Source organism: Cherax quadricarinatus, chromosome 15 (genome assembly GCF_038502225.1).
Source record: "Cherax quadricarinatus isolate ZL_2023a chromosome 15, ASM3850222v1, whole genome shotgun sequence".
Taxonomy (NCBI): Eukaryota; Metazoa; Arthropoda; class Malacostraca; order Decapoda; family Parastacidae; genus Cherax; species Cherax quadricarinatus.
Window position 1 is genome coordinate 37,075,837 of NC_091306.1, and position 26,206 is coordinate 37,102,042.

Genomic DNA, 26,206 nt, shown 5'->3' on the forward strand with positions numbered 1-26,206 from the left:
CATGATACAATGGTACCATATGATACAGTGGTACCATATCGTTGAATGGCACCATTTTGTACAATGGTACCATATGATACAATGGTACCATATGGTGCAATGTTACCTTATAGTACAATATGGTGTAATGTTACCATATAATACAATATGGTGTAATGGTACCATATGATGCAATGGTACCATATGGTACATTGTACCATACATTACAGTGATACCATATGGTTCATTGTACCATATGGTACTGTTGTATTCAACACAAACACACTAATATTTTCATTATTATTTTGTTTACAATAGTTGTTTACAACAAAAATATGCAAAAATGTATATTAGTAATGTTCTATTATATATTTACAAGTGTACAGGAACTTTACGTGTTCCTTGAGGTGGATGACAGAGCACTTTGTCTGGGAAACTGGAGTCAGTAGCTAGCTTGCGTCGCCACTCACTCAGTCTTGGCTGGTGTCTCATGCCACCAACACCTATTGACTATATGGTACACGGTATATGTTACAGGGTACCATATGGTACATTGTACTATATGGTAAAGGGTACCATGCAGTACAGGATAACATATGGTGCAGGGTACCATATGGTACAGGGTACCATATGGTACAGGGTACCATATGGTATAGGGTACCATACAGTACAGGACACCGTATGGTACAGATACAGGGATAACTATGGAAATAAGTCACCCTGACTTTTTGGGGTTATCCTAGGATTTTATACGTATGCTGCTATGTATGATAATAAATAACAAAAAGGCACAATACCGTGACTGGAACGATACACAAATAACCCGCACATAAAAGAGAGAAGCTTACGACGACTTTTCGGTCCGACTTGGACCATTGTCAAAGTCAAAGTGACTTTGTCAATGGTCCAAGTCGGACCGAAACGTCGTCGTAAGCTTCTCTCTTTTATGTGCGGGTTATTTGTGTATGTATGATAATCTCTGTAATTGTATTTCTGTACACCTGAATAAACTTACTCAAGTGCATGTGGCATCATAAGTAAGTTTATTTAGTTATACACAAATAAAGTTACATAGAATATCATACTTAGCAGCATATGTTTGGAGAACCTAGGATAACCCAAAAAAGTCAGACAGATTTATTTCCATTAGGGTCCCTGTACCCTGTACCATATGGTACAATGTAATATATGGTACAATGTACTATATGGTACAATGTACTATATGGTACAATGTACTTTATGGTACCATTGTACCATATGGTACCCTTGTACCATATGATACCATTGTATGACATGGCACCATTGTACCATATGGTACCATTATACCATATGGCACAATGGTACCATTATACCATATGGCACAATGGTACCATATGGTTCAAAACCATAGAATTCGTCTTCAGCTCCACTTCCATCAGTCTTAGAACTGTAAGTTGTGAAGAGGAGAGTCAGAATTCGCCCGGAGAGTGAGTGGGGAGTGAGAGCCTCCTTGCCGCCAGGCACTATGAACAAAGCTACTTTGCCGGGGTTCCCACAATGCCATGCGGGCGTCCAGATTTTTTCTATGGTGTGCACACTGACCACCCAGACCCATTCTCTTAGATGTAGGCCTACCAGCCTTCTCGTGCTAAATTTGACGGCGCTAGAATTTTGTCGTAGATCTACGGTTTGGACCCTAAACGTAAAGCCGTAGATCTACGGGACGGACCCTGAAAGGGTTAAAGATGCATTTACATGCACAAAAGAATGAACATTCAACATGACATTTACTTTTATTGAAGACTGTTGTTGATGGATGGAAGACAAGGAGGAGGAGAGAGGGAAGAGAGGTTATTCTTTGGAATGGGAATCCCCCTCCATAAGGACTAGGTACCAAGTCCTTATCTAGGGTCACTTCCCTAGCCACTTCTCTAGCTTAAATATAGATTTACATGCAGAAAAGAATGACAAATAAATATAAAGCACTAATAAAATTTATAAATGAACATTTAACATCACGCTTGCCTTTATTGAAGACTCTTGTTGGTGTATGGTAGACGGGGTGGAGCAGAGAGGGAGGCGAGTTTATTGTTGGAGACAGGACAATATGCTTCAATATGACACTAACATCAACTCTGGAGCTTATTTATCTATCACAATTCAACTAATATGATGTCATAAACAATATTAATAACATAGAAACATGACATATACTCTAGAATGAATAAGTCATTTTGTATGTCACGAGTGGTGTTCTGTTGTTGTTGTAATGGCCACTGAGAGCATAAGCCATACATAGTGGTGGTGAAGGCAGCAGCGGGGGTGGCGGTGTTGTCAGTATCCCTATATACATAAGAACATAAGAACGAAGGAACACTGCAGTAGGCCTACTGGCCCATGCGAGGCAGGTCCAAGTCTCCTACCGGCTTAAGCCAATGCACCCAACCTAGTCAGGTCAGGTCACATTGACTTAAGGTAGGAGCACGGCAACCGACCTGGTAGCACAAGCTAATCAGGTCCAACTCACACCCACCCACACCCACTCATGTATTTATCCAACCTATTTTTAAAGCTACACAACGTTCTGACCTCTATAACTGTACTTGGGAGTTTGTTCCACTCATCCACAACTCTATTACCAAACCAGTACTTTCCTATATCCTTCCTGAATCTGAATTTTTCCAACTTAAAACGATTGCTGCAAGTCCTGTCTAGGCTAGATATTTTCAGCACACTATTTACATCCCCTTTATTTATTCCTGTCTTCCATTTATACACCTCAATCATATCCCCCCTAATTCTACGTCTTTCTAGAGAGTGCAGATTCAGGGCCCTTAGTCTATCCTCATAGGGAAGGTTTCTGATACATAGGATCAACTTTGTTATCCTCCTTTGTAAATTTTCCAGAGCATTCATATCCATTCTGTAATACGGTGACCAAAACTGTGCAGCATAATCTAGATGAGGCCTAACCAAGGATGTATAGAGTTGAAGAACAACCTGAGGACTCCTGTTATTTATGCTTCTTGATATGAAGCCAAGGATTCTATTAGCTTTATTGCGAACACTTATGCACTGTTGTCTTGGTTTCAGATTACTGCTAACAAGACCTCCTAAATCCTTTTCGCAATCCGTAATATTAAGATCTACATTATTTAGTTTATATGTGGCATGGTTATTGTCCTGTCCAACATTTAGAACTTTGCATTTGTCTATATTAAACTGCATCTGCCACCTCTCCGACCACTGCATCAATCTACTCAAATCTTCCTGGAGTGCTCTAATGTCCTCGTCAGAATGAATTCGACGGCCTATTTTGGTGTCATCGGCAAACTTGCTTATGTCGCTCTTTATGCCCTCATCTATGTCGTTTGTGTAGATTGTGAACAGCAGGGGGTCCAACACTGACCCCTGTGGAACACCGTTCATGACGCTTCCCAACTCTGATTTCTCCCCATTTGTGCAAACTCTCTGCTGCCTATTTGTCAACCATGCCTCTATCCAGGAAAAAATTTCTCCTCCTAATCCATGTGCCTTAATTTTCCTCAATAGTCTCTGATGTGGGACCCTGTCAAAAGCCTTACTGAAGTCCATATACACAATATCATATATATTACCATGATCTACCTCCTCAAATACCTTAGTAAAAAAGGTTAATAAATTCGTAAGGGAGGAACGCCCCTTTGTAAAACCATGCTGAGATTCGTTGATCAATTTATGCTTTTCAAGGTGGCTACGAACTGCCTCGGCAATTATTGATTCCATAAATTTTCCCACTATGGAGGTTAGGCTTATTGGTCTATAGTTCGAAGCTAAAGACCTGTCACCTGCTTTGAAAATAGGTATCACATTTGCCATTTTCCACTTATCTGGCACCATGCCAGTTTGTACTGATATGTTGAAAAGATTAGCCAAAGGTGTGCTAAGCTCCTCTTTACATTCCTTTAGAACCCTTGCATACAGTTCATCAGGGCCTGGGGATTTGTTAGGTTTTAATTTATCTATTTGCCTAAGGACCATGTCACTTGTGACCCTAATTGTGCACAGTTTATTATTGTCCTGTTCTACATAATTTATCATTACTGGAATATCGCTGGTATCCTCCTGTGTAAAAACTGAGAGGAAGTATGTGTTAAAAATTCTACACATTTCCTTATCACTGTCAGTGAGCTGACCCGAGGAACTTTTGAGTGGGCCTATCTTGTCCCTGATCTTACTTCTGTATACCTGAAAGAATCCTTTTGGGTTAGTCTTTGATTCTCTAGCAACTTTAACCTCATAATCTCTTTTTGCTTTTCTAATTCCCTTTTTTATTTCTCTCTTTAACTGAATATATCGATTTCTTAATTGCCTCTCTCCATTTTTGATTTGCCTGTATAAGCCTCTCTTTTGACCAATTAGATATTTTAATCTATTGTTCATCCATTTAGGATCATTTTTGTTTGATCTGATTTCCCTATTTGGAACATAATTTGCCTGAGCAGTTAGAACTATGCCCTGGAAAGTGTCATATTGGCAAATATCACCACCTACCTGACGCTTAGTCAGGTCATTCCAGTTCAGCCCACCTAAGTAATTTTTCAGTCCTGTGAAATCAGCCAAGCGGAAGTCAGGGACAGAGACTTGATTGCCATTATTAGAGGAATTCCATGATATATTAAAACTGAGTGATTTGTGATCACTTTCCCCAAGTTCATCATTAACCTCAAGATTATTAATTAGTGTTTCCTTACTGGCAAGAACCAAGTCAAGGAGGTTATTTCCCCTAGTTGGCTCTGTCACAAACTGTTTTACGAAACAATCCTGAATAGTATCAAGAAAGTCACCTGACTCTAAATTTCCTGTCAAATTGCTCCAGTCAATCTGTCTATAGTTGAAATCTCCCATTAGCACAACATTTTCGTATGTAGATGCCTTACGAATTTCGTCCCATAGAAGTTTACTGCACTCCCTATCAAGATTTGGGGCCCTGTAAATCACACCCAAAATTAGTTTTTCTCGGCCCTTGAGAAGCTGTAACCAAACAGATTCAGTGGCCGACGCTTCTAATTTTATATCTTGTCTAACACAACAATTTAAATCGTCTCTGACATACATCGCTACTCCACCACCCTTCCTGTTGACCCTGTCAGTGTGGAATAATTTATAGCCTTGTATGTGACATTCAGAGGGCATCTCTCTATCTTTCAGATTGAGCCAGGTCTCTGTTATAGCAATAATATCTCTGTTTCCTGCACTTGCAATTAATCTTAGCTCATCTATCTTATTTCTTACACTCCTGCTATTAGTATAGTAAACCTTAAGGGAGCTAGTCTCTTGCTGCCCTCTGCTGTCCCCCTTTGTTTGCTGACCTGATCTATTGTCTTTATTTATAACTTCATGCTGAGTGCCTTTTATACATTTACTGTTTCCAACCCTAGTGTTGCAACCTGCTTGTTTCCCACACACACCCATACCTCTGTCTTCTATCAGTTTAAAATCATAGGCATTTCACCAATGGCCTTCTCAATCGAGTTTGCAAGTGCTACCACCCCAGCCCCAGAGAGATGTACCCCATCCCTTGCATACATATCATGTTTGCCATAAAAGTTGTTCCAGTTGTCAATGAATGGGATTGCAAGTTCCTTGCAGTATCTGTCTAGCCAGCAATTTACACCAATTGCCCTAGACAACCATTCATTTCCTACTCTTCTAGGCAAGATGCTACATATGATTGGGACCCCTCCCTTAGACTTAATGAAATCTATAGCTGACCTGTACTTATCTAGCAGCTCTTCTCTCGTACCCTTCCCAATATCATTTCCACCAGCACTGAGACAGATAATGGGCTTGTTCCCATTACCTGACATGATATTATCCAGCCTGTTGACTATGTCCCCAACACCAGCTCCAGGGAAGCACACTCTATCTCTCATCTTCTTATTCCTATTACAAAAAGCACGGTCAATATATCTTACCTGAGAGTCACCAATCACAAGAATGCGCTTACCTCTATTAGCAGGGGCAGTAGTACCCTTACCTTCACTCGCCACTGAGGTACATTTATCCTGAAGAACAGAGAAGCGATTTCCTACCTTCAGATCTTCACTCTTAACTTTCCTTACTCTGATGCTCCTCCCATTACTGGGAACCACTTGCCACTTGTAGCAGGTGCTGGACTGCACCTCACTGCTGGTAGCCGTTGCTACCTCCCCACCTACAGCCTCCTCACAGCGAGAGACAGACTGCGCCTCACTGCTAGAAGCCTCATTCCCCACAACTCCAGCCACCTCACACGCTCTCCCAGACCCATTGAGGTGGACCTTCAGCCTCCTAATCTCCTCCTGGAGAAGCAAGACCTCCTCCTTCAACTCTCCAACCTCAATTTTTAAAACACTGCAGAAGCAAGCCATGCTTTGTAACTGTCCACGCTAATCCCCAAAGCAGCTCGGGGTCTGTGACCTCGCGTGACAACTGACCACTGACGACTGACCACTGACCACTGATGCAGTGGACCCTCGGGTAATGACCTTAATTCGTGCCAGTGAGGTTGTCTTTAACCGATTTTGTCGTTAGCCGAATTAATTTTCCCCATAAGAAATAAAGGAAATCCAATTAACCCTTTGACTGTCGCAACCCCAAATCCTGAAGTGTCTCCTGGTGTTGAAAAAATTTTTGGAAAAAAAAATATTTTTTCTTATGAAAGGATAGAGAATCTTTTCCCGATGGTAATGGCACCAAAAGTATGAAATTTGATCGAAAACCTACGGAATTACGCTCCCGCGAAGTTAGCGATCTCGGCAATGTATACGCATCGGCAATTTTGCCGACTTTGAGCCCTATTTCGGGCAATTTCATTTTTCCAGTCGACCAAACTCATAGCTATTTCTTTAGAACTCCATTTTTTCTATCAATTGAGTACAAGAAACTGCCCATTTACCAATTTCAACTACCCAATAAAGTGGTCAGAAATTGGCAGTTTGGCCAATTTCATGCTAAAAATTAAAAAAGATGCCAATTTCAGAATAGGGTCCAGAATAAACAATGTAGACATTCTTGGCACTAAAATAACATATCCTCTGTTCATTAGTCACGTCTCCAGGCCCCTCTTATATTACGCTTGCTTTCTATTTTGATTTTTTATTCACACAAAAAATAGATTTACTGTTATGCAGACTCTTGCATTATTGTAAAAATGGTATAAATAATATCAGTGTACTAGTGAAAGAATATTAGATTTCCCAGTTGACGTGTATTGGACATGTGGTGTGATTTGCTTACTCTTGAACGTTGGTAAAAATCGAACATTTTCGCTACTTTGAGCTCAATTTCAAGGTTGTTTTCATTGTGAAACTAATCAAAATCTTCTCTACTTCTGTAAGATGTTTTCCATTCTATCAAATGAGACCAGGAAAACGAGAATACAACCATAAATACTATAGGAAAATGCACCTTAAAGTTGGCGTTTTAATCCAAAAACTCGGTTGGAGTTTTTTTCTCTCATGCACTGCATGCTGCAGGATTTTTTTTATTCAGTGCACACTGACCACACAGACCCATTCTCTCATATGTGGGCCTACCAGCTTTATTCTGCTTGATTTGAAGCTGCTAGAATTATTGAGTATATATACGTCCGAAACACTGGCTCGTAAGGCCAAAACAGTCTAATGGTTAATCCGTTCCAGATATCCAAAAGTATTAAAGTATTTTTTTTACCTGAAATATACATTTCCCTACACAGAAAACAATGAGACATGCTGAGTAAACATTACTGAAATGACACTTACCTGTATTGAGGACTTATTGACGAGTGATGAGATGGGAGGAGGGCAGATGATGGAGGAGTTTATAATTGTTTGGAAGGAGAATCCCCTTCCATAAAGACTTTAGGTAACAAGTCCTTTTCTGGAGTTACCTCCCTTCCTTGTTTTTTAATGCCACTAGGACCAGCTTGAGAGTCACTGGACCCCTGTAGCACCAAAAATCTGTCCAGAGGGCTCTGTTTCTGGCATCTCTTTAAGATTTCCCTAAAATGGGACACAATAGTGTCATTGTACATGTTGCCAATATGGCCTGCAACAGCTGTGTCAAGGTAAATTTTTTTTTTTTTTTTTTTTTTTTTTTTACACAGGGTTTGACAAGGTTAAGGATCCCTAGCTTTATTGGCAAGCTAAGAGCTGTTACCTACATCAGCTCATTTGAAAGCATTTTTATTGTTATTAGATATACAGGTAGGGAACAGGATGAAGTTGGAGCCATCTGTGTGCCAGCATTTTCATATGATCAACTGACTTGATCTCGTTGACATCATTATGCTGTACGAATGTGTTTGATACTCGAGTCATCCTGGGTATGTATGATCTCAGATGGAGTGATGTTCTGGAGAAGGGTACAGACAGAGTGAAGTTGCTGCTTTCTGCCCGCCTTGTGGCATAGAAGCTTGTTTTACGCTGTCCTTGAAGCGGATCCAAGTGTGGTACTTTGACAATATTGGCCTTGTACATAACAGTAAGGCCACCCACATCCCTCCTGTGTTGAAGGCTCTGCTGAAATGACAGATCTGTCTAGGATTGGTCTAGGTGAGAGATGAGAGGTCTTGCTCTGTTCTCTACTCTGTCAAGCAGTCGCATACTCAAGGTGTGAGCGTACTTGTGCCTCGTACAGAATCTTGCAAGCCCTACTGTCAAGCAGATGCGAGATACAGCGAAGTGCTGTAAGCTTCCTGGCTGCCTTGTTTACAAGATTTATAACATGGTTCTTCATGGTCAGTTTGGAGTCAAATTTCACCCCACGGATATCAACTTCTTCCCCAGGTGCCAACACCCTCCCATTCATCCTTACTACTGCACCGGCATTACCACCATGGTGCCTAGAGATGATCATCATTTGCATTTTCTCAGGTGCAAATGTTACTTGCCATCTATTTCCCCAAACTGAAATAGCTCTTAGCTGGTAATTGATATTTATCCATAAATGCTTGCACCTTTGTCCACATTGTACAGATGCCCCTAACCCCTTTCAGGGTCCAGAGGCCAAATTTCAAAGTGTCCAAGAATTTTCAAAAAAATAATTTTGGTATTTTTTCTTATGAAATGGTAGAGAATCTTTTTCTGAAGGTAATAAAACAAATAGTACGAAATTTGATGGAAAATTGACAAAATTATGCTCTCGTGAATTTTGATGTGTCAGCGATATTTACGCATTGGCGATTTTGTCGACTTTGACTCCCATTTTAGGCCAATTACATTATTCCAGTCGACCAAATTATTAGCTATTTCACTAGTATTACTTCTATTTTATCGATTGAGCACAAGAAATCGCTAAGTCAACTGTTTCAACTACAAAATGAAGTGATCGGAAATTGGTAATTTGGCCAATTTAATGCAAAGTTCAAAATAGGGTCCAGAATGAGCAATGCAGGCATTCCTGGCACTAAACTAACATTTTCTCTGTTCATCAGTTACGTTTTCAGGCTTTACAAATGAATTCCATTTTGATTTTTTATTCACATAATGAATTTTTATTCAAACCAAAAAATAGAAGATTTACTGTTATGCAATATTGTAATAATTGTATAAATATCATCATCACATTTGTGAATGTATATTAGACCCACCAGCTGGCGTGTATTAGATGTGTGAGGTCATTTGTTTACTCTTGAAAATCGACAAAAATTTAACATTTCCGCTACTTTGAGCTCAGTTTCAAGCCATTTCCAGTACTAAAACCAATCAAAATCGTCACCATATCTGTAATATGTCTTCCATTCTATCAAATGAGACCAAGAAATCGCAAATACAACTATAAAAAACATACGAAAAAACACTGCAAATTCGCTGTTTTAATAAAAAATCACGGTCTCAGCTTTTTCTCTTTTACACTGTGTGCTGCAGGATTTGTTTTATGTGGTGCACACATACCACATAGATGTATTCTCTCATATCTAGGCCCAAATTTACCACTCACAGCTTATCAAAGTGAGCTGAGCTCATGGCGTAGATCTACGGTTTGGACCCTGAATGTAAAGCCATAGATATACGGGACGGACCCTGAAAGGGTTAAGGCCTTTGTAACATAGTGGTAATATCACAGAATGTCGTAACATGAACACCTTTTGATTATCAAAGTTTCTCAAACACCTAGGATTTGTTAATGAAATAAGCAACTACTATTTAATCGTGACAGATAGACATGCTTTAACCCTTCGAGGGTCGACAGGCCCTCTCCGAGACTTGTTCTCAGTGTCAGCCAGATTTTAAAAAAAAAAATTATTTTTCTTATGAAAAGATAGAGAATCTTTTTCCGATCATAATAACACCAAAAGTATGAAATTTGATGGAAAACTTGTGGAATTATACTCTCGCGAAGTTAGTGGTCTCGACAATGTTTATGCATTGGCGATTTTGCCCACTTTGAGCCCTATTTTCGGCCAATTCCAGTGTACTAGCCGACAAAAATCATAACTATTTCTCTAGAACTCCATTTTTTCTATTGAATGAGTACAAGAAATCACCCATTTACTAATTTCAACTATCCAATACAGTGGTCAGAATTTAGCAACTTTGCCAATTTCACAAAAATTTCAAAAGATGCCAATTTCCAAATAGGGTCCAGAATAAACAAGAAAGACATTCCTGGCACTAAAATAACATTTCCTCTGTTCGTTAGTCACATCCCCAGGCCCCTCTTATATTTCTTTGGCTTTCCACTTTCAATTTTTATTCTTACAAAAAACAGAAGATTTACTGTTATGCAGACTGCTGCATTAGTGTAGAAATGGTATAAATAATATCAACACACTTGTGAAAGAATATTAGACTCACCAGTTGATGTGTATTGGACGCTTGGCATGATTTGTTTACTTTTGAACTTTGGTAAAAATCGAACATATCTGCTACTTTGAGCTCAATTTCAAGGTACTTTCATTGTAAAACCAGTCAAAATCATCTCAATTTCTGTAATATGTCTTCCATTCTATAAAATGAGACCTAGAAAACTAGAATACAACAATAAATACCACACGAAAATACAGTGCTAAGTTGCTGTTTTATTCCAAAAACATGGTCAAAGTTTTTTTTTCTCATTATGCACTGTGTGCTGCAGGATTTTGTTTATACTGTGCACACTGACCACATAGACCCATTCTTTCATATGTATGCCTACCAGCTTTCTCCCACTAGATTTGAGGGCGCTAGAATTTAGGCGTACTAGTATGTCAAAAACCCTGGGTCGTAAGCCGTACTAGTACGGCCGAAACCCTCAAAGGGTTAATATTTATTTATGTGCAGTGGAAAATTCCCAGATCATGGTAATGTCGGTTCGAATGCCAAAAACACGAGGAAATTTCTTTTTCTACCTTTTATCAAAATAGAAAGACATTTGACAACTTTTTGTAGATTACTGACAGGTTAATATAGCCTACATTCTATTGTTTAGTACAAACCATGTTTGTGTGACATTTGTAGGTTTATTTGCCATCATATAAATACATTTTCTCTGACTTCATGCAATTATGGCTGCCATCTGGCAACTCCTAGGGCTGGCTGGCACCTGCCTTTCCTGACTGGACTGTGTGCCCGGACACACCTGCTTGGTGGAGAGCCCGTGGATGGATGACTGTGGGTGAGCACTATTTCCCCCACCTGTGGATAAGATTGACCTACAAGATTGATCTCCCGGACTGCTCCTGACAGACTATTCTTCCCTGGAGAGCCATTTCTAAAGAAAATGTCCATGACATAGCCTTTTCCTAAAAGAAAATTCTCTGAGGCATTTTCTGAAGAAATTTTTTCTGATACAGCTATTTCCTGAAAAAAAAAATTCACTGACATAACTATTTCCTGGAGAAAGTTTCCCCAAACAAAAATGAAAATCATCCTTCATGCAGACATTCCTTGAAGGAAATTTTCATAATATATTACCCATTCTTGTTCCTCCTGGTCTCCCTACCTCCCTCTGATCTCCTTGCCTAACTTTAGGCCTCCCAGCCTCCATCCTCTCACGTCTGCCTTGTGGCCTTCCTGATGAGATTGCATTAACATGGTATACTGTCCACAGCATGAGGTGGTGTCACTGTCCGAGAAGGTTGTACTACGAGCAGAGGATGTGATCGGGTGGATGCGGGCGGCCGTGGGCGTCAAGTGGGATACAGGTCTGCTGGGCGTGTACGGGCCGCCCACTCATGATGTTGCATCACAAGCACAATACTCCCCACCCATCTCTGCAACTCTCGATATTAACGACATACTCAGAGAAAAAAATTTAATAGGTAAGTTAACCTCTCAGTGTTTTTTGTGGGTTGTGTCTGCCAGGGGCTGAGTGTTTGCTGTAGAGTGAATATTTGCTGGAGACTGAGTATTTGCTGGGGGTTATTACTCCAGGCCCAGATTTGTGGAATGCCGCATTCATCAAGATTTCAAAAAATTACTCTCGCCTGCCTTAGACATTCTATGGAGATCAAGTCTGGACACAAGGGTCATACCACAGTTATTAAGAACTATGGATATAGGCCCACTCCACAAAGGTAACAGTAATCGTCAAAAACTATGAACCAATAGCATTGATGTTCCACATAATCCAGATCTTTGAAAGAGTTTAAAGAAGCAAATGTAGAATTCTCAATACTTGCACAACCCAAGGCAACGTGGGTCCAGAGGAGGACTCTCTTGCCTCTTGCAGTTGCTGTCCCATTATGACATAATCTTGAATATACAGTACTGGAATATCTGTAATATTCTTTGATGATGACACCAGAATCTCCATGAGCGTTATTCATTGAAGAAACAGTAAATCTTTTAGTGGATATAAATCATGTCCTCCAGTGGGCCTCAGGTGAAAATATGATGTTTAACGAGGACAAATTTCAGTTACTCTGCTGCGGAAGAATGGAGGAAATAAAAATTGTAACGGAATAAAAAAGACAAACTCGTATCGCTCAATAGAAAAAAAAGGTGCGAAACTTAGGAGTGATGATGTGAGAAGGTCTCATATTCAGAGATTACTGCAATGTTGCCATTACTACTGCAAGGAAAATGATAAGCTGGATAACTAGAACTTTCAAGAGGAGAGATGCTAAGCCATTGACGATAATCTTCAAGTCACTCGTTCTCTTCAGACTGGAATACTTCTATACACTGATGGCCTCCTTCAAGGCAGGTGAGATTGATGAACTGGAAAACTTACAAAGAAACTTCACTGGTTTGAATACATTCAGTCAATCATCTGAACTACTGGGAACGCTTGAGGTCCCTTGAACTGTTCTTTGGAACTTAAGTGAGAAAGGTACACAATAAGTTAAACCTGGAAAATCCTGAAGGGAGTGGTCCCAAACCTAAACACTGAAATCATTCCATGTGACAACAGGAAACATGGCAGATAGTGCGAAATACCTCCACTTAAGAGCAGAGACACAATGGGTGCACCAAAAGATAACTCAGTGAGTGTCAGAGGTCCCTGACTCTTCAACACCATCCCTCTGTGCATGTGGAAAATCACTGAAAATCCTCTGGTGGTCTTCAAGAGAGAACTGACCAACCCTGCTGTGGTTGTGTTGGACTACATGCAGCCATCAGTAACAGCTTGGTTGATCTGGTCTTGGTCCTTTAGGAAGCCTGGTCTGGGACCAGGCCATAATGGCATTAACCCTTGGAATTGTTTTTCAAGTGTCCTTCAGGTAAACTATAGTTTTTACAGACTTTATGAATACCTTAAGCAAACATAATCATGGTATAATAGCACACAAAATGCATACAAAAATAGAATAACTGGAAAGGAACAGATGGACATTGAACACTCCAGCATACAGAACCTAAAGAGTAACAGAGAACAAAATAAAATGAGAGGCTACTGCAGTGAAAAGCTCTGTTCCTCAAGGCACAGTGTTCTCTCTCTCTAATTCACATTATCATTTTCATATACAACAGACAAAGACACACTGTAAATCATAGCACAGTGCCATACGTTGCAGCCGATACTAGACTTTTTGTGAAAGTGGCATCCATCGAGAACACAGCAAACTTCCAAGCTGAGACAAACCAGGTCTTCCAGGAGGTCACAGAAAGCAAATGATGATAAATCTCTGTTACTGTGCTATGGAAAAATTAAGGAAATATAACTGGAACTGAGTATGAAACAAATTCATTTAGGATTGCAACAGTATTATTATCACAACTGCAAATAAAAGGATAAACTTGATACCTAAAGCCTTCAGAATGAAAGATGCAAAACCAATAATGATATTGTACTTTTTAAGTCACTTCTTTTTTCTAAACTGAAATATTTCTGTACACTAACAGTCTCTCTTAATTAAAAGGCAAGTGAAATTGCAGATCTGATAAATGTAGAAAGACCCTTTTCTGTCCATATAAACACAGCCATGCACATAAATTATTGAACTGTCCACCTTGGAATATAGGTGACGATGATGATATAATTAATGCCTCAAAAATTTTGGAGGCATTGGTCCTAAATTTGGACAACGAAATCACTTCCTGTGAAAGCATGAGGCTCAGCAAAGAGTGTAAAATACCTTCAATGAAGGACAGGGATGTAGTGAGTACACTATGAGATAGCTTAGTAAGTGCAAAGGGAAAAAAGGTTTCATGCAGAAGCGGAATTGCAGAGAGCCTTCTTGCTACTGTCTAGAGAGAACAATAAGTTACTCGAGTTGGTTCTTGGTTAGCAGGACTGGGCGTCTATGTTAGCCTGTGTGGCTAGCACCAAATGGCCTGGTTGATCAGGCCATCACCAAAATGGATTGCTCTGGGACCAGCCATCATCTAGGTGGCTTGCTCTGGGGCCAGGCCATCAGCTAGGTGGCTTGCTCTGGGGCCAGGTCATCAGCTAGGTGGCTTGCTCTGGGACCAGACCATTAGCTAGGTGGCTTGCTCTGGGATCAGCCATCATCTAGGTGGCTTGCTCTGGGACCAGCCCATTAGCTAGGTGGATTGCTCTGGGACCAGCCCATTAGCTAGATGAATTGCTCTGGGACCAGCCCATTAGCTAGGTGGATTGCTCTGGGACCAGACCATTAGCTAGGTGGCTTGCTCTGGGACCAGACCATTAGCTAGGTGGCTTGCTCTGGGACCAGGCCATCAGCTAGGTGGCTTGCTCTGGGACCAGCCATCATCTAGATGGCTTGCTCTGGGACCAGCCATCATCTAGATGGCTTGCTCTGGGACCAGGCCATGAGCTAGGTGGCTTGCTCTGGGACCAGCCATCATCTAGGTGGCTTGCTCTGGGGCCAGGCCATCAGCTAGGTGGCTTGCTCTGGGACCAGCCATCATCTAGATGGCTTGCTCTGGGACCAGGCCATCAGCTAGGTGGCTTGCTCTGGGACCAGCCATCATCTAGGTGGCTTGCTCTGGGGCCAGGCCATCAGCTAGGTGGCTTGCTCTGGGACCAGACCATCATCTAGATGGCTTGCTCTGAGACCAGACCATTGTCTAGGTGGCTTGCTCTAGGGCCAGACCATCATCTAGGTGGCTTGCTCTGGGACCAGACCATCATCTAGGTGGCTTGCTCTGGGACCAAACCATTAGCTAGGTGGCTTGCTCTGGGACCAGACCATCATCTAGGTGGCTTGCTCTGGGACAAGACCATCATCTAGGTGGCTTGCTCTGGGACCAGACCATCAGCTAGGTGGCTTTCTCTGGGACAAGACCATCATCTAGGTGGCTTGCTCTGGGACCAGACCATCATCTAGATGGCTTGCTCAGGGATCAGACCATCATCTAGGTGGCTTGCTCTGGGACCAGACCATCATCTAGGTGGCTTGCTCTGAGACCAGACCATCAGCTAGGTGGCTTGCTCTGGGATCAGACCATCATCTAGGTGGCTTGCTCTGGGACCAGACCATCAGCTAGGTGGCTTGCTCTGGGACCAGACCATCAGCTAGGTAGGTGGCTTGCTCTGGGATCAGATCATCAGCTAGGTGGCTTGCTCTGGGACCAGACCATCAGCTAGGTGGCATGCTCTGGGACCAGACCATCAGCTAGGTGGCTTGCTCTGGGACCAGACCATCAGCTAGGTGGTTTTGCTCTGGGATCAGATCATCAACTAGGTGGCTTGCTCTGGGACCAGACCATGGAGGCAGTGACCCATAGAATAGTCTCATGGTAACCTTCAAGTAAACTTAACCTGTTTGCTGGGGCCTGAGCACTTGCTGGGAGTTGATTGATTGTTGGGTTTTGAGTATTTGCTGAGGCTAAATGCTAGGGAATTTCAGTATTTACAAAGGGAATGAGTGCTTGCTGGTGGCTGTGTTTGCTGGGAACTGAACATTTGCTGGGGGTAGAAGTTTTATTAGGGGCTGAGCTGAGTGCTTGCTAGACCTGAATGATAGTAGTGTATGTCATGCAGTGTTAATCGTGGTGCATGTCATACAGTGTTGATGGTAGTGTGTGTCATACAGTGTTAATTGTGGTGTATGTCATACAGTGTTAATGGTAGTGTATGTCATACAGTGATAATGGTGGTGTATGTCATACAGTGTTAATGGTAGTGTATGTCATACAGTGTTAATGGTAGTGTATGTCATACAGTGAGGAAAAGGTATGGTGATACCGACAAGATGTGGAAAAAGGGAAAAAGACACTTATGTACAGTTCAGGACATTTATTAAAGGAAACGTTTTGCCACAAGTGGCTTCTTCAGTCTTAATACAGAGAAAACTAAGAAAATGCGTATATATAGTGGCAGGAGTCAGGTGAAGTGATGTGTGGGTAGAGGTGGTAGTAGTAGTAGTAGTAGTAGTAGTGGAACTAAGGAGGTGAGACGGATGGCTAGAGAAGGACCTGCTGACATCATGTAACAGCAGTTTCCAGGATATTACAAATTCTGGAAACTGCTGTTACATGATGTCAGCAGGTCCCTCTCTAGCCATCCATCTCACCTCCTTAGCTCCACTACTACTACTACTATTACTACTACCACTACCACCTCTACTCACAAGTCACTTCACCTGCCACTATATATATGCATTTTCTTAGTTTTCTCTGTATTAGGAGTGAAGAAGCCTCTCATAGTGAAACGTTTCCTTTAATAAATGTCCTGAACTGTACATAAGTGTCTTTTTCCACATGTCATACAGTGTTGATGGTAGTGTGTGTCATACAGTGTTAATGGTGGTGTATGTCATACAGTGTTGATGGTGGTGTATGTCATACAGTGTTGATGGTAGTATGTGTCATACAGTGTTAATGGTGGTGTATGTCATACAGTGTTGATGGTGGTGTATGTCATACAGTGTTGATGGTAGTATGTGTCATACAGTGTTAATGGTGGTGTATGTCATACAGTGTTGATGGTAGTGTGTGTCATACAGTGTTAATGGTGGTGTATGTCATACAGTGTTGATGGTGGTGTATGTCATACAGTGTTAATGGTAGTGTGTGTCATACAGTGTTAATGGTGGTGTATGTCATACAGTGTTAATGGTAGTGTCATACAGTGTTGATGGTAGTGTGTGTCATACAGTGTTGATGGTAGTGTGTGTCATACAGTGTTGATAGTAGTGTGTGTCATACAGTGTTAATGGTGTGGGTCATACAGTGTTAACCCTTTCAGGGTCCGTCCCGTAGATCTACGGCTTTACGTTCAGGGTCCAAACCGTAGATCTACGCCATGAGCTCAGCTCACTCTGATAAACTGTGAGTGGTACATTTGGGCCTAGATATGAGAGAATACATCTATGTGGTATGTGTGCACCACATAAAACAGATCCTGCAGCACACTGTGTATAATGAGAGAAAAAAAATGAAATCATTATTTTTCGATTAAAACAGCAACTTTGCAGTGTTTTTTCGTATGTTTTTTATAGTTGTATTTGCGATTTCTTGGTCTCATTTGATAGAATGGAAGACATATTACAGAAATAGAGATGATTTTGATTGGTTTTAGCACTGGAAATGGCTTGAAACTGAGCTCAAAGTAGCGGAAATGTTAAATTTTTGCCGATATTCAAGAGTAAACAAACGACCTCACACATCTAATACACGTCAGCTGGTGGGTCTAATATACATTCACAAATATGGTGATGATATTTATACAATTATTACAGTATTGCATAACAGTAAATCTTCTATTTTTTGGTGTGAATAAAAATTCATTATGTGAATAAAAAATGAAAATGGAATTTATTTGTAAAGCCTCAAAACATAACTAATGAACAGAGAAAATGTTAGTTTAGTGCCAGGAATGCCTACATTGTTCATTCTGGACCCTATTTTGAAATTGGAATATTTTGAACTTTGTGTTAAATTGGCCAAATTAACAATTTCCGATCACTTTATTTTGTAGTTGAAACAGTTGACTTGGCGATTTCTTGTGCTCAATCGATAGAATAGAAGTAATACTAGTGAAATAGCTAAGAATTTGGTTGATTGGAATAATGTAATTGGCCTAAAATGGGAGTCAAAGTCGGCAAAATCGCCGATTCGCAAATATCGCTGACACGTCAAAATTCACGAGAGCATAATTTCGTCAATTTTCCACCAAATTTCGTACTTTTTGTTTTATTACCTTCACAAAAAGATTCTCTACGATTTCATAAGAAAAAATAACAAATTTTTTTTTTTTAAATTCTTGGACGCTGGTGCGTGACTCCAGATTTGGGCCTTGGACCCTGAAAGGGTTAATGGTGGTGTATGTCATACAGTGTTAATGGTAGTGTCATACAGTGTTGATGGTAGTGTATGTCATACAGTGTTGATGGTGTATGTATTACAGTATTGATGGTATTGTGTGTCATACAGTGTTAATGGTGGTGTATGTCATACAATGTTAACCCTTTCAGGGTCCGTCCCGTAGATCTACGGCTTTACGGTGAGTGTCCAAACCGTAGATCTACGCCATGAGCTCAGCTCACTCTGATAAACTGTGAGTGGTACATTTGGGCCTAGATATGAGAGAATACATCTATGTGGTATGTGTGCACCACATAAAACAGATCCTGCAGCACACTGTGTATAATGAGAGAAAAAAACTGAAATCATGATTTTTCGATTAAAACAGCAACTTTGCAGTGTTTTTTCGTATGTTTTTTATAGTTGTATTTGCGATTTCTTGGTCTCATTTGATAGAATGGAAGACATATTACAGAAATAGAGATGATTTTGATTGGTTTTAGCACTGGAAATGGCTTGAAACTGAGCTCAAAGTAGCGGAAATGTTAAATTTTTGCCGATATTCAAGAGTAAACAAACGACCTCCCACATCTAATACACATCAGCTGGTGGGTCTAATATACATTCACAAATATGGTGATGATATTTATACAATTATTACAGTATTGCATAACACTAAATCTTCTATTTTTTGGTGTGAATAAAAATTAATTATGTGAATAAAAAATCAAAATGGAATTCATTTGTAAAGCCTCAAAACATAACTAATGAACAGAGGAAATGTTAGTTTAGTGCCAGGAATGCCTACATTGTTTATTCTGGACCCTATTTTGAAATTGGAATATTTTGAACTTTGTGTTAAATTGGCCAAATTAACAATTTCCGATCACTTTATTTTGTAGTTGAAACAGTTGACTTGGCGATTTCTTGTGCTCAATCGATAGAATAGAAGTAATACTAGTGAAATAGCTAAGAATTTGGTTGATTGGAATAATGTAATTGGCCTAAAATGGGAGTCAAAGTCGGCAAAATCGCCGATTCGTAAATATCGCTGACACATCAAAATTCGCGAGAGCATAATTTCGTCAATTTTCCACCAAATTTCGTACTTTTTGTTTTATTACCTTCACAAAAAGATTCTCTACGATTTCATAAGAAAAAATAAAATTTTTTTTTTTTTAAAATTCTTGGACACTGGTGCGTGACTCCAGATTTGGGCCTTGGACCCTGAAAGGGTTAATGGTAGTGTATGTCATACAGTGTTGATGGTAGTGTGTGTCATACAGTGTTATTGGTAGTGTGTGTCATACAGTGTTGATGGTAGTGTATGTCATATAGTGTTAATGGTGGTGTATGTCATACAATGTTAATGGTAGTGTATGTCATACAGTGTTGATGGTAGTGTGTGTCATACAGTGTTAATGGTGGTGTATGTATTACAGTATTGATGGTATTGTGTGTCATACAGTGTTAATGGTAGTGTGTGTCATACAGTGTTGATGGTGGTGTATGTATTACAGTATTGATGGTATTGTGTGTCATACAGTGTTAATGGTGGTGTATGTCATACAATGTTAATGGTGGTGTATGTCATACAGTGTTGATGGTAGTGTATGTCATACAGTGTTGATGGTGGTGTATGTATTACAGTATTGATGGTATTGTGTGTCATACAGTGTTAATGGTGGTGTATGTCATACAATGTTAATGGTAGTGTATGTCATACAGTGTTGATGGTAGTGTGTGTCATACAGTGTTAATGGTAGTGTGTGTCATACAGTGTTGATGGTAGTGTGTCATATAGTGTTAATGGTGGTGTATGTCATACAATGTTAATGGTAGTGTATGTCATACAGTGTTGATGGTAGTGTGTGTCATACAGTGTTAATGGTGGTGTATGTATTACAGTATTGATGGTATTGTGTGTCATACAGTGTTAATGGTAGTGTGTGTCATACAGTGTTGATGGTGGTGTATGTATTACAGTATTGATGGTATTGTGTGTCATACAGTGTTAATGGTGGTGTATGTCATACAATGTTAATGGTGGTGTATGTCATACAGTGTTGATGGTAGTGTATGTCATACAGTGTTGATGGTGGTGTATGTATTACAGTATTGATGGTATTGTGTGTCATACAGTGTTAATGGTGGTGTATGTCATACAATGTTAATGGTAGTGTATGTCATACAGTGTTGATGGTAGTGTGTGTCATACAGTGTTAATGGTAGTGTGTGTCATACAGTGTTGATGGTAGTGTGTCATATAGTGTTAATGGTGGTGTATGTCATACAATGTTAATGGTAGTGTATGTCATTCAGTGTTGATGGTAGTGTGTGTCATACAGTGTTAATGGTGGTGTATGTCATACAGTGTTGATGGTAGTGTGTGTCATACAGTGTTGATGGTAGTGTGTCATATAGTGTTAATGGTGGTGTATGTCATACAATGTTAATGGTAGTGTATGTCATTCAGTGTTGATGGTAGTGTGTCATACAGTGTTAATGGTGGTGTATGTCATACAGTGTTGATGGTAGTGTGTGTCATACAGTGTTGATGGTAGTGTGTGTCATATAGTGTTAATGGTGGTGTATGTCGTACAGTGTTGATGGTAGTGTGTGTCATACAGTGTTGATGGTAGTGTGTGTCATACAGTGTTGATGGTAGTGTATGTCATACAGTGTTGATGGTAGTGTGTGTCATACAGTGTTGATGGTAGTGTATGTCGTACAGTGTTGATGGTAGTGTGTGTCATACAGTGTTGATGGTAGTGTGTGTCATACAGTGTTGATGGTAGTGTGTGTCATACAGTGTTGATGGTAGTGTGTGTCATACAGTGTTGATGGTAGTGTGTGTCATACAGTGTTGATGGTAGTGTGTGTCATACAGTGTTGATGGTAGTGTGTGTCATACAGTGTTGATGGTAGTGTGTGTCATACAGTGTTGATGGTAGTGTATGTCGTACAGTGTTGATGGTAGTGTGTGTCATACAGTGTTGATGGTAGTGTGTGTCATACAGTGTTGATGGTAGTGTGTGTCATACAGTGTTGATGGTAGTGTGTGTCATACAGTGTTGATGGTAGTGTGTGTCATACAGTGTTGATGGTAGTGTGTGTCATACAGTGTTGATGGTAGTGTGTGTCATACAGTGTTGATGGTGGTGTATGTTTACTAATATGCAAAATCCAGATATAAAAACCTGGTCTATTGATGGGTCATTGCTGAAAGATGCTGAAGTTACAAGAGGACTTTGGTTAAGTGAGCCATTAATCAGACTAGTACTAAATATGTTTTCACTTGAGTGGAGTAGAGAACTACATGATAATATACTCATGGAAGTTGCTTGAGGGCCTGGTCCAAGATCTACACACTGCTATAACAATATGCTAAAGTGAGAGATATGGGAGAATGTGTTAAATAAACACTGTGAAAAAAACAGGGGTGCCCCGGGCACAGTAAGAGAACATTGTATCATCATCCATGGCCCCAGACTGTTCAAAACTTAACCACAAGATATCAGAAACATTACCTGTGATGAGTTCCAAGAGTTTTACTATGGGAGCCTGACCAGAACAAGTGTAGAACTTTTCAAGAGGAAATTGTACATATACCTTTACCAAATGCCAGATCAACCAGGCAGTAACAGTGATTGTTTCTTCATTTGTTTTTGCGAGGAGAAATCCATATTTGTTGTTTTGTTTTTTTCCAAGAATCTCCAGATTTATTGATAGTTGAAACTCAAAAAAAAGCTGGATTTATGATTCAGTTCTTATGGATTAGACAAGCACCAGATGAGCCTGGCTTAGGGCTAGACTATGAGAGTAGGAAAACTCTTAGAAGTCTTCAGTGGTATACAAATTGAAGGTCCAGATAATTTTATCATGAAAGACTATCAAAACTGCCAACATCCTAAAATTTTTGACATGCCCTTGACTTCAACAAGACCATTGATTGGATGCCCATGCACTCTGCCTCAGGCCCGGACTTATGGAATTCCATATTTATCAAGATTGGAAAAAAAAAATCCATCATGTGCTTTAATATCCTATGGAAATGCATTTTGGACTCGAGAGTCATTCTACATTTATTAAAAAATCATTGATATAACCCCACTCCACAAAGGTAGCAATAAAGCAATCACAAAAGCCTTTGGACCAGTAGTACTGATGTTCCACATTATTAAAATCTTGACAGAGTTTTAGGATGAAAGATTGCTAAACACATGGCTTCACAACAACTACACAACCCAGGGCAATGTACGTTTATAACTGGTCACTCCTGCTTCTCGCAAATGCTAAATCATTGCATGGTCTGTGATGCACTGAAAAACAAACAAAAAGCAAATATAATGTACACAAACTTTGCAAAAACTCTTGACAAGTGGTAATGTAGCATTACAGCGTACAGCATTCGTGCATAAAGAGTAACTGGAAAAGTGGGCAGATGGATTTTTAACTTTTTAAAAATTTTAATCCAGTGAGTAATAGTGAAGAAAGTATAATGCGAGGCTGGCACTGTGAGAAACTTCAGTTCTCAAAGCACAGTACCTGCCCCAATTCTCTTTGGTATTCTCATATCCAGTATTGGCAGGGACATATCTCATATTATTGTATCATCATTTTTGCAGATGATACTAGGATTTGTATGAGTTGCATCCATTGAAAACACTGCAAATCTTCAAGTTGATTTAAATCAGGTCTTTCAGTAAGACAGAAAACAGTATGATGTTCACTAAGGACAAACATTTTCCCCACTTTCTAGAAATTCAGGAAATAAAAGCTGGAAAGAGGATGAAAGAAACTTATACCACTCAATACAAAGGAAAATTAATTTGAGGGACCTTATTGTGATAAAGTTAGAAGATGTTGCATTTAAGGATTGCAAGTGTTACCATCACAACTGCAAGGAAAATGACAGACTGGAAAACTAGAATCTTCAAAACAAGATGTACCAACCCAGTGATGATACTCTTAAGCCATTTATTCTCTTTTTTTTTTTTTTTTTTTTTTTTTTTTTTTTTTTGTTATTGTGTGTGTGTGTGTGTGTGTGTGTGTGTGTGTGTGTGTGTGTGTGTGTGTGTGTGTGTGTGTGTGTGTGTGTGTGCATGTGCGTGTGCATGTGTGTGTGTGTGTGTGTGTGTGCTGGACACTAACAGTCCCTTTTAAGGCAAGTGAAATTGCAGATCCCAAGAATACACAGAGAATCTTCTGTTCATGTAAACTCAAACACCTAAATTATTGGTAGTGAAATGCCTAAAATCTTTTGAACTGTACTTCCTGGAATGTAGGCAAGAAAGATACATCATAATGTATACCTTGAGAATTCTGGAGGAATTGGTCCTAAATCTACACTCCAGTATTACTCTTTATGAAAGCAAGAAGCTCTGCAGATGGTACATAATACCCCTAATGAAAAGCATGGGTGCAGTGAATAGACTAAGAAATAGGTTACCTGTAGGTTGTCTGTAGACTACTTCAGGGTTCACTGACCCCACATTCTGATTACAGACTTGTCATTCTAAGCTTTTGGTGCCAGCTATATGCAGACCAGCATATGCACCACAGCCTTGCTGATTAGGAACTGACTCAAGGAACTTATCAAATTCCCTCTTGGGGACAACTAGGGGGATTGTTGATAATTTTACTTATGTATGAAGGGAAAGTTTCAGAGTCTTGGCCTATTTACACTTACTGAATTGTCTCTTGGTGTACTAAGTTTGCCCCTGCTTTTCATTGGAGGTATTTTGTACCATCTGACAAGGCACTTGCTTTTGTAGGGAGTGATTTCAGTGTGCCAATTTGGGACCAGTCTCCCAAATATTTCAGGTATAACTTTTGATGTATATTTCTCAGCTGTGTTCCATAGAGTGCAGCTTGAGAAACTCCTAGCAATCCCAGTAATTCAGGTGCTGTACTGAATTTTTGCCAGTACCATTACCCACTGATACTGATACTTATTTTAAACTGATACCAATACAGCCTCTCCTCACTTAGCGATATACTCGTTTACCAACGACTCAGACTTACAATGGGCACTCTGACCAATATACATACCAAAATAATGTATATTAGAATTTATTTCCTCTATTCTGTTTATTTCATTATACAGTGGAACCTCTACTTTCGAGTGCATCCACGTGTAAGTTTTTCCAGATACGAGCAGTTGCTCGGTCAAGTTTTTGCTTCCAGATGTGAGCAAAATTTCCAGATGAGAGTGGACCTCTAGGGAGGTTCATTGATGCTCGTGAGGGGCTTTTGCTCTTGATCTAGAGTACTGGATCTCAGTTGTTTGTTGGACTATCTTACTGAAACTTGGGCAATGTATGATGGAAACATGCTTCTTAACATACACCAAAAACGAAAGAAATTGGACCATAAATAACAGAGTTCACTTCTCAGCCATTAGCCGCCCCTTAGCGATATTTTCATATGGTTTTTATGGTTGTATTCTCATTTTTTGGTCTCATTTGATAGAATGGAAGACATATTACAGAAATAGATATGATATTGGTTGGTTTCACAATGAAAAGTACCTTGAAATTGAGCTCAAAGTAACAGAAATGTTAGATTGTTTTGCAATGTTCAAGAGTAAACAAATGACGTCACTGTCCAATATGCAGTCATGAATGGGTTGACATTATTTATACAGTTATTACAATAATGCAGTAGTCTGTATAACAGTAAATCTATTTTTTGTGTGAATAAAAATTACAAATTATTTATATGGTAATAATAATAATTATAATAATAATAATAATGTCATAATAATGATATGTATAATAATAATAGTATAATAATGCAGTGGACCCTCAGTTATCGGCCGTAATCCGTTCCAGAAGGTCGGCCAAAAGCCGAAATGGCTGAAAACCGAAATAATATTTCCCATAAGAATTAATGTCAATACAATTAATCCGTTCCAGACAAAAATATTCACAAAAAAATTATTTTTTTTTAACAATTATATAGATATCACATACCTTTATTGAAGGCTAATACTGGCTTCTGGAAGATAAGGAAAATTGGATATATAGAATGGATATAAATGCACTGGAAAACGTACAGAGGAGGATGACAAAGTTGATCCCATGTATCAGAAATCTTCCCTATGAGGATAGACTGAAGGCCCTGAATCTGCACTCTCTAGAAAGGCGTAGAATTAGGGGGGATATGATTGAGGTGTACAAATGGAAAACAGGAATAAATAAAGGGGATGTAAATAGTGTGCTGAAAATATCCAGCCAAGACAGGACTCGCAGCAATGATTTTAAGTTGGAAAAGTTCAGATTCAGGAAGGATATTGGAAAGCACTGGTTTGTTAATTGAGTTGTGGATGAGTGGAACAAACTCCCAAGTACCGTCATAGAAGTTAAGACCTTGTGTAGTTTTAAAAATAGGTTGGATAAATACATGAGTGGGTGTGAGTTGAACCTGACTAGCTTGGGCTACCAGGTCTGGTGCCTTGCTCCTTCCTTAAGTGGAAGTGACCTGACTAGGTGGTTATTGTTTTAGGCCGGGGGGTGGCATGGACCTGCTTCGTATGGGTCAGTAGGCCTGTTGCAGTGTTCCTTCTTTCTTATGTTCTTATGAAAGAGGGAGGAGTTAGTGTTTGGAAGGGGAATCCCCCTCCATAAAGACTTTATGTAGCA

General features: G+C 39.8%; 1 protein-coding gene across 3 annotated transcripts in view; it reads left to right on the forward strand.

Annotated features, from left to right (window-relative positions):
- LOC128692049 (uncharacterized) overlaps window positions 1-26,206 on the forward strand; it is a 766,247-nt gene that overhangs the window by 477,943 nt on the left and 262,098 nt on the right. The window contains exons 1-2 of one of the 3 annotated variants that reach the window (XM_070085290.1): window positions 11,343-11,559; window positions 11,995-12,205. In XM_070085290.1, the coding sequence (XP_069941391.1) occupies window positions 12,055-12,205 (151 nt within the window). In that variant the 5' untranslated portion in view covers window positions 11,343-11,559; window positions 11,995-12,054. Of the gene's footprint in view, window positions 1-11,342; window positions 11,560-11,994; window positions 12,206-26,206 lie in introns of those variants that run through there. The other 2 variants (XM_070085289.1, XM_070085291.1) reach the window with 2 other exon arrangements.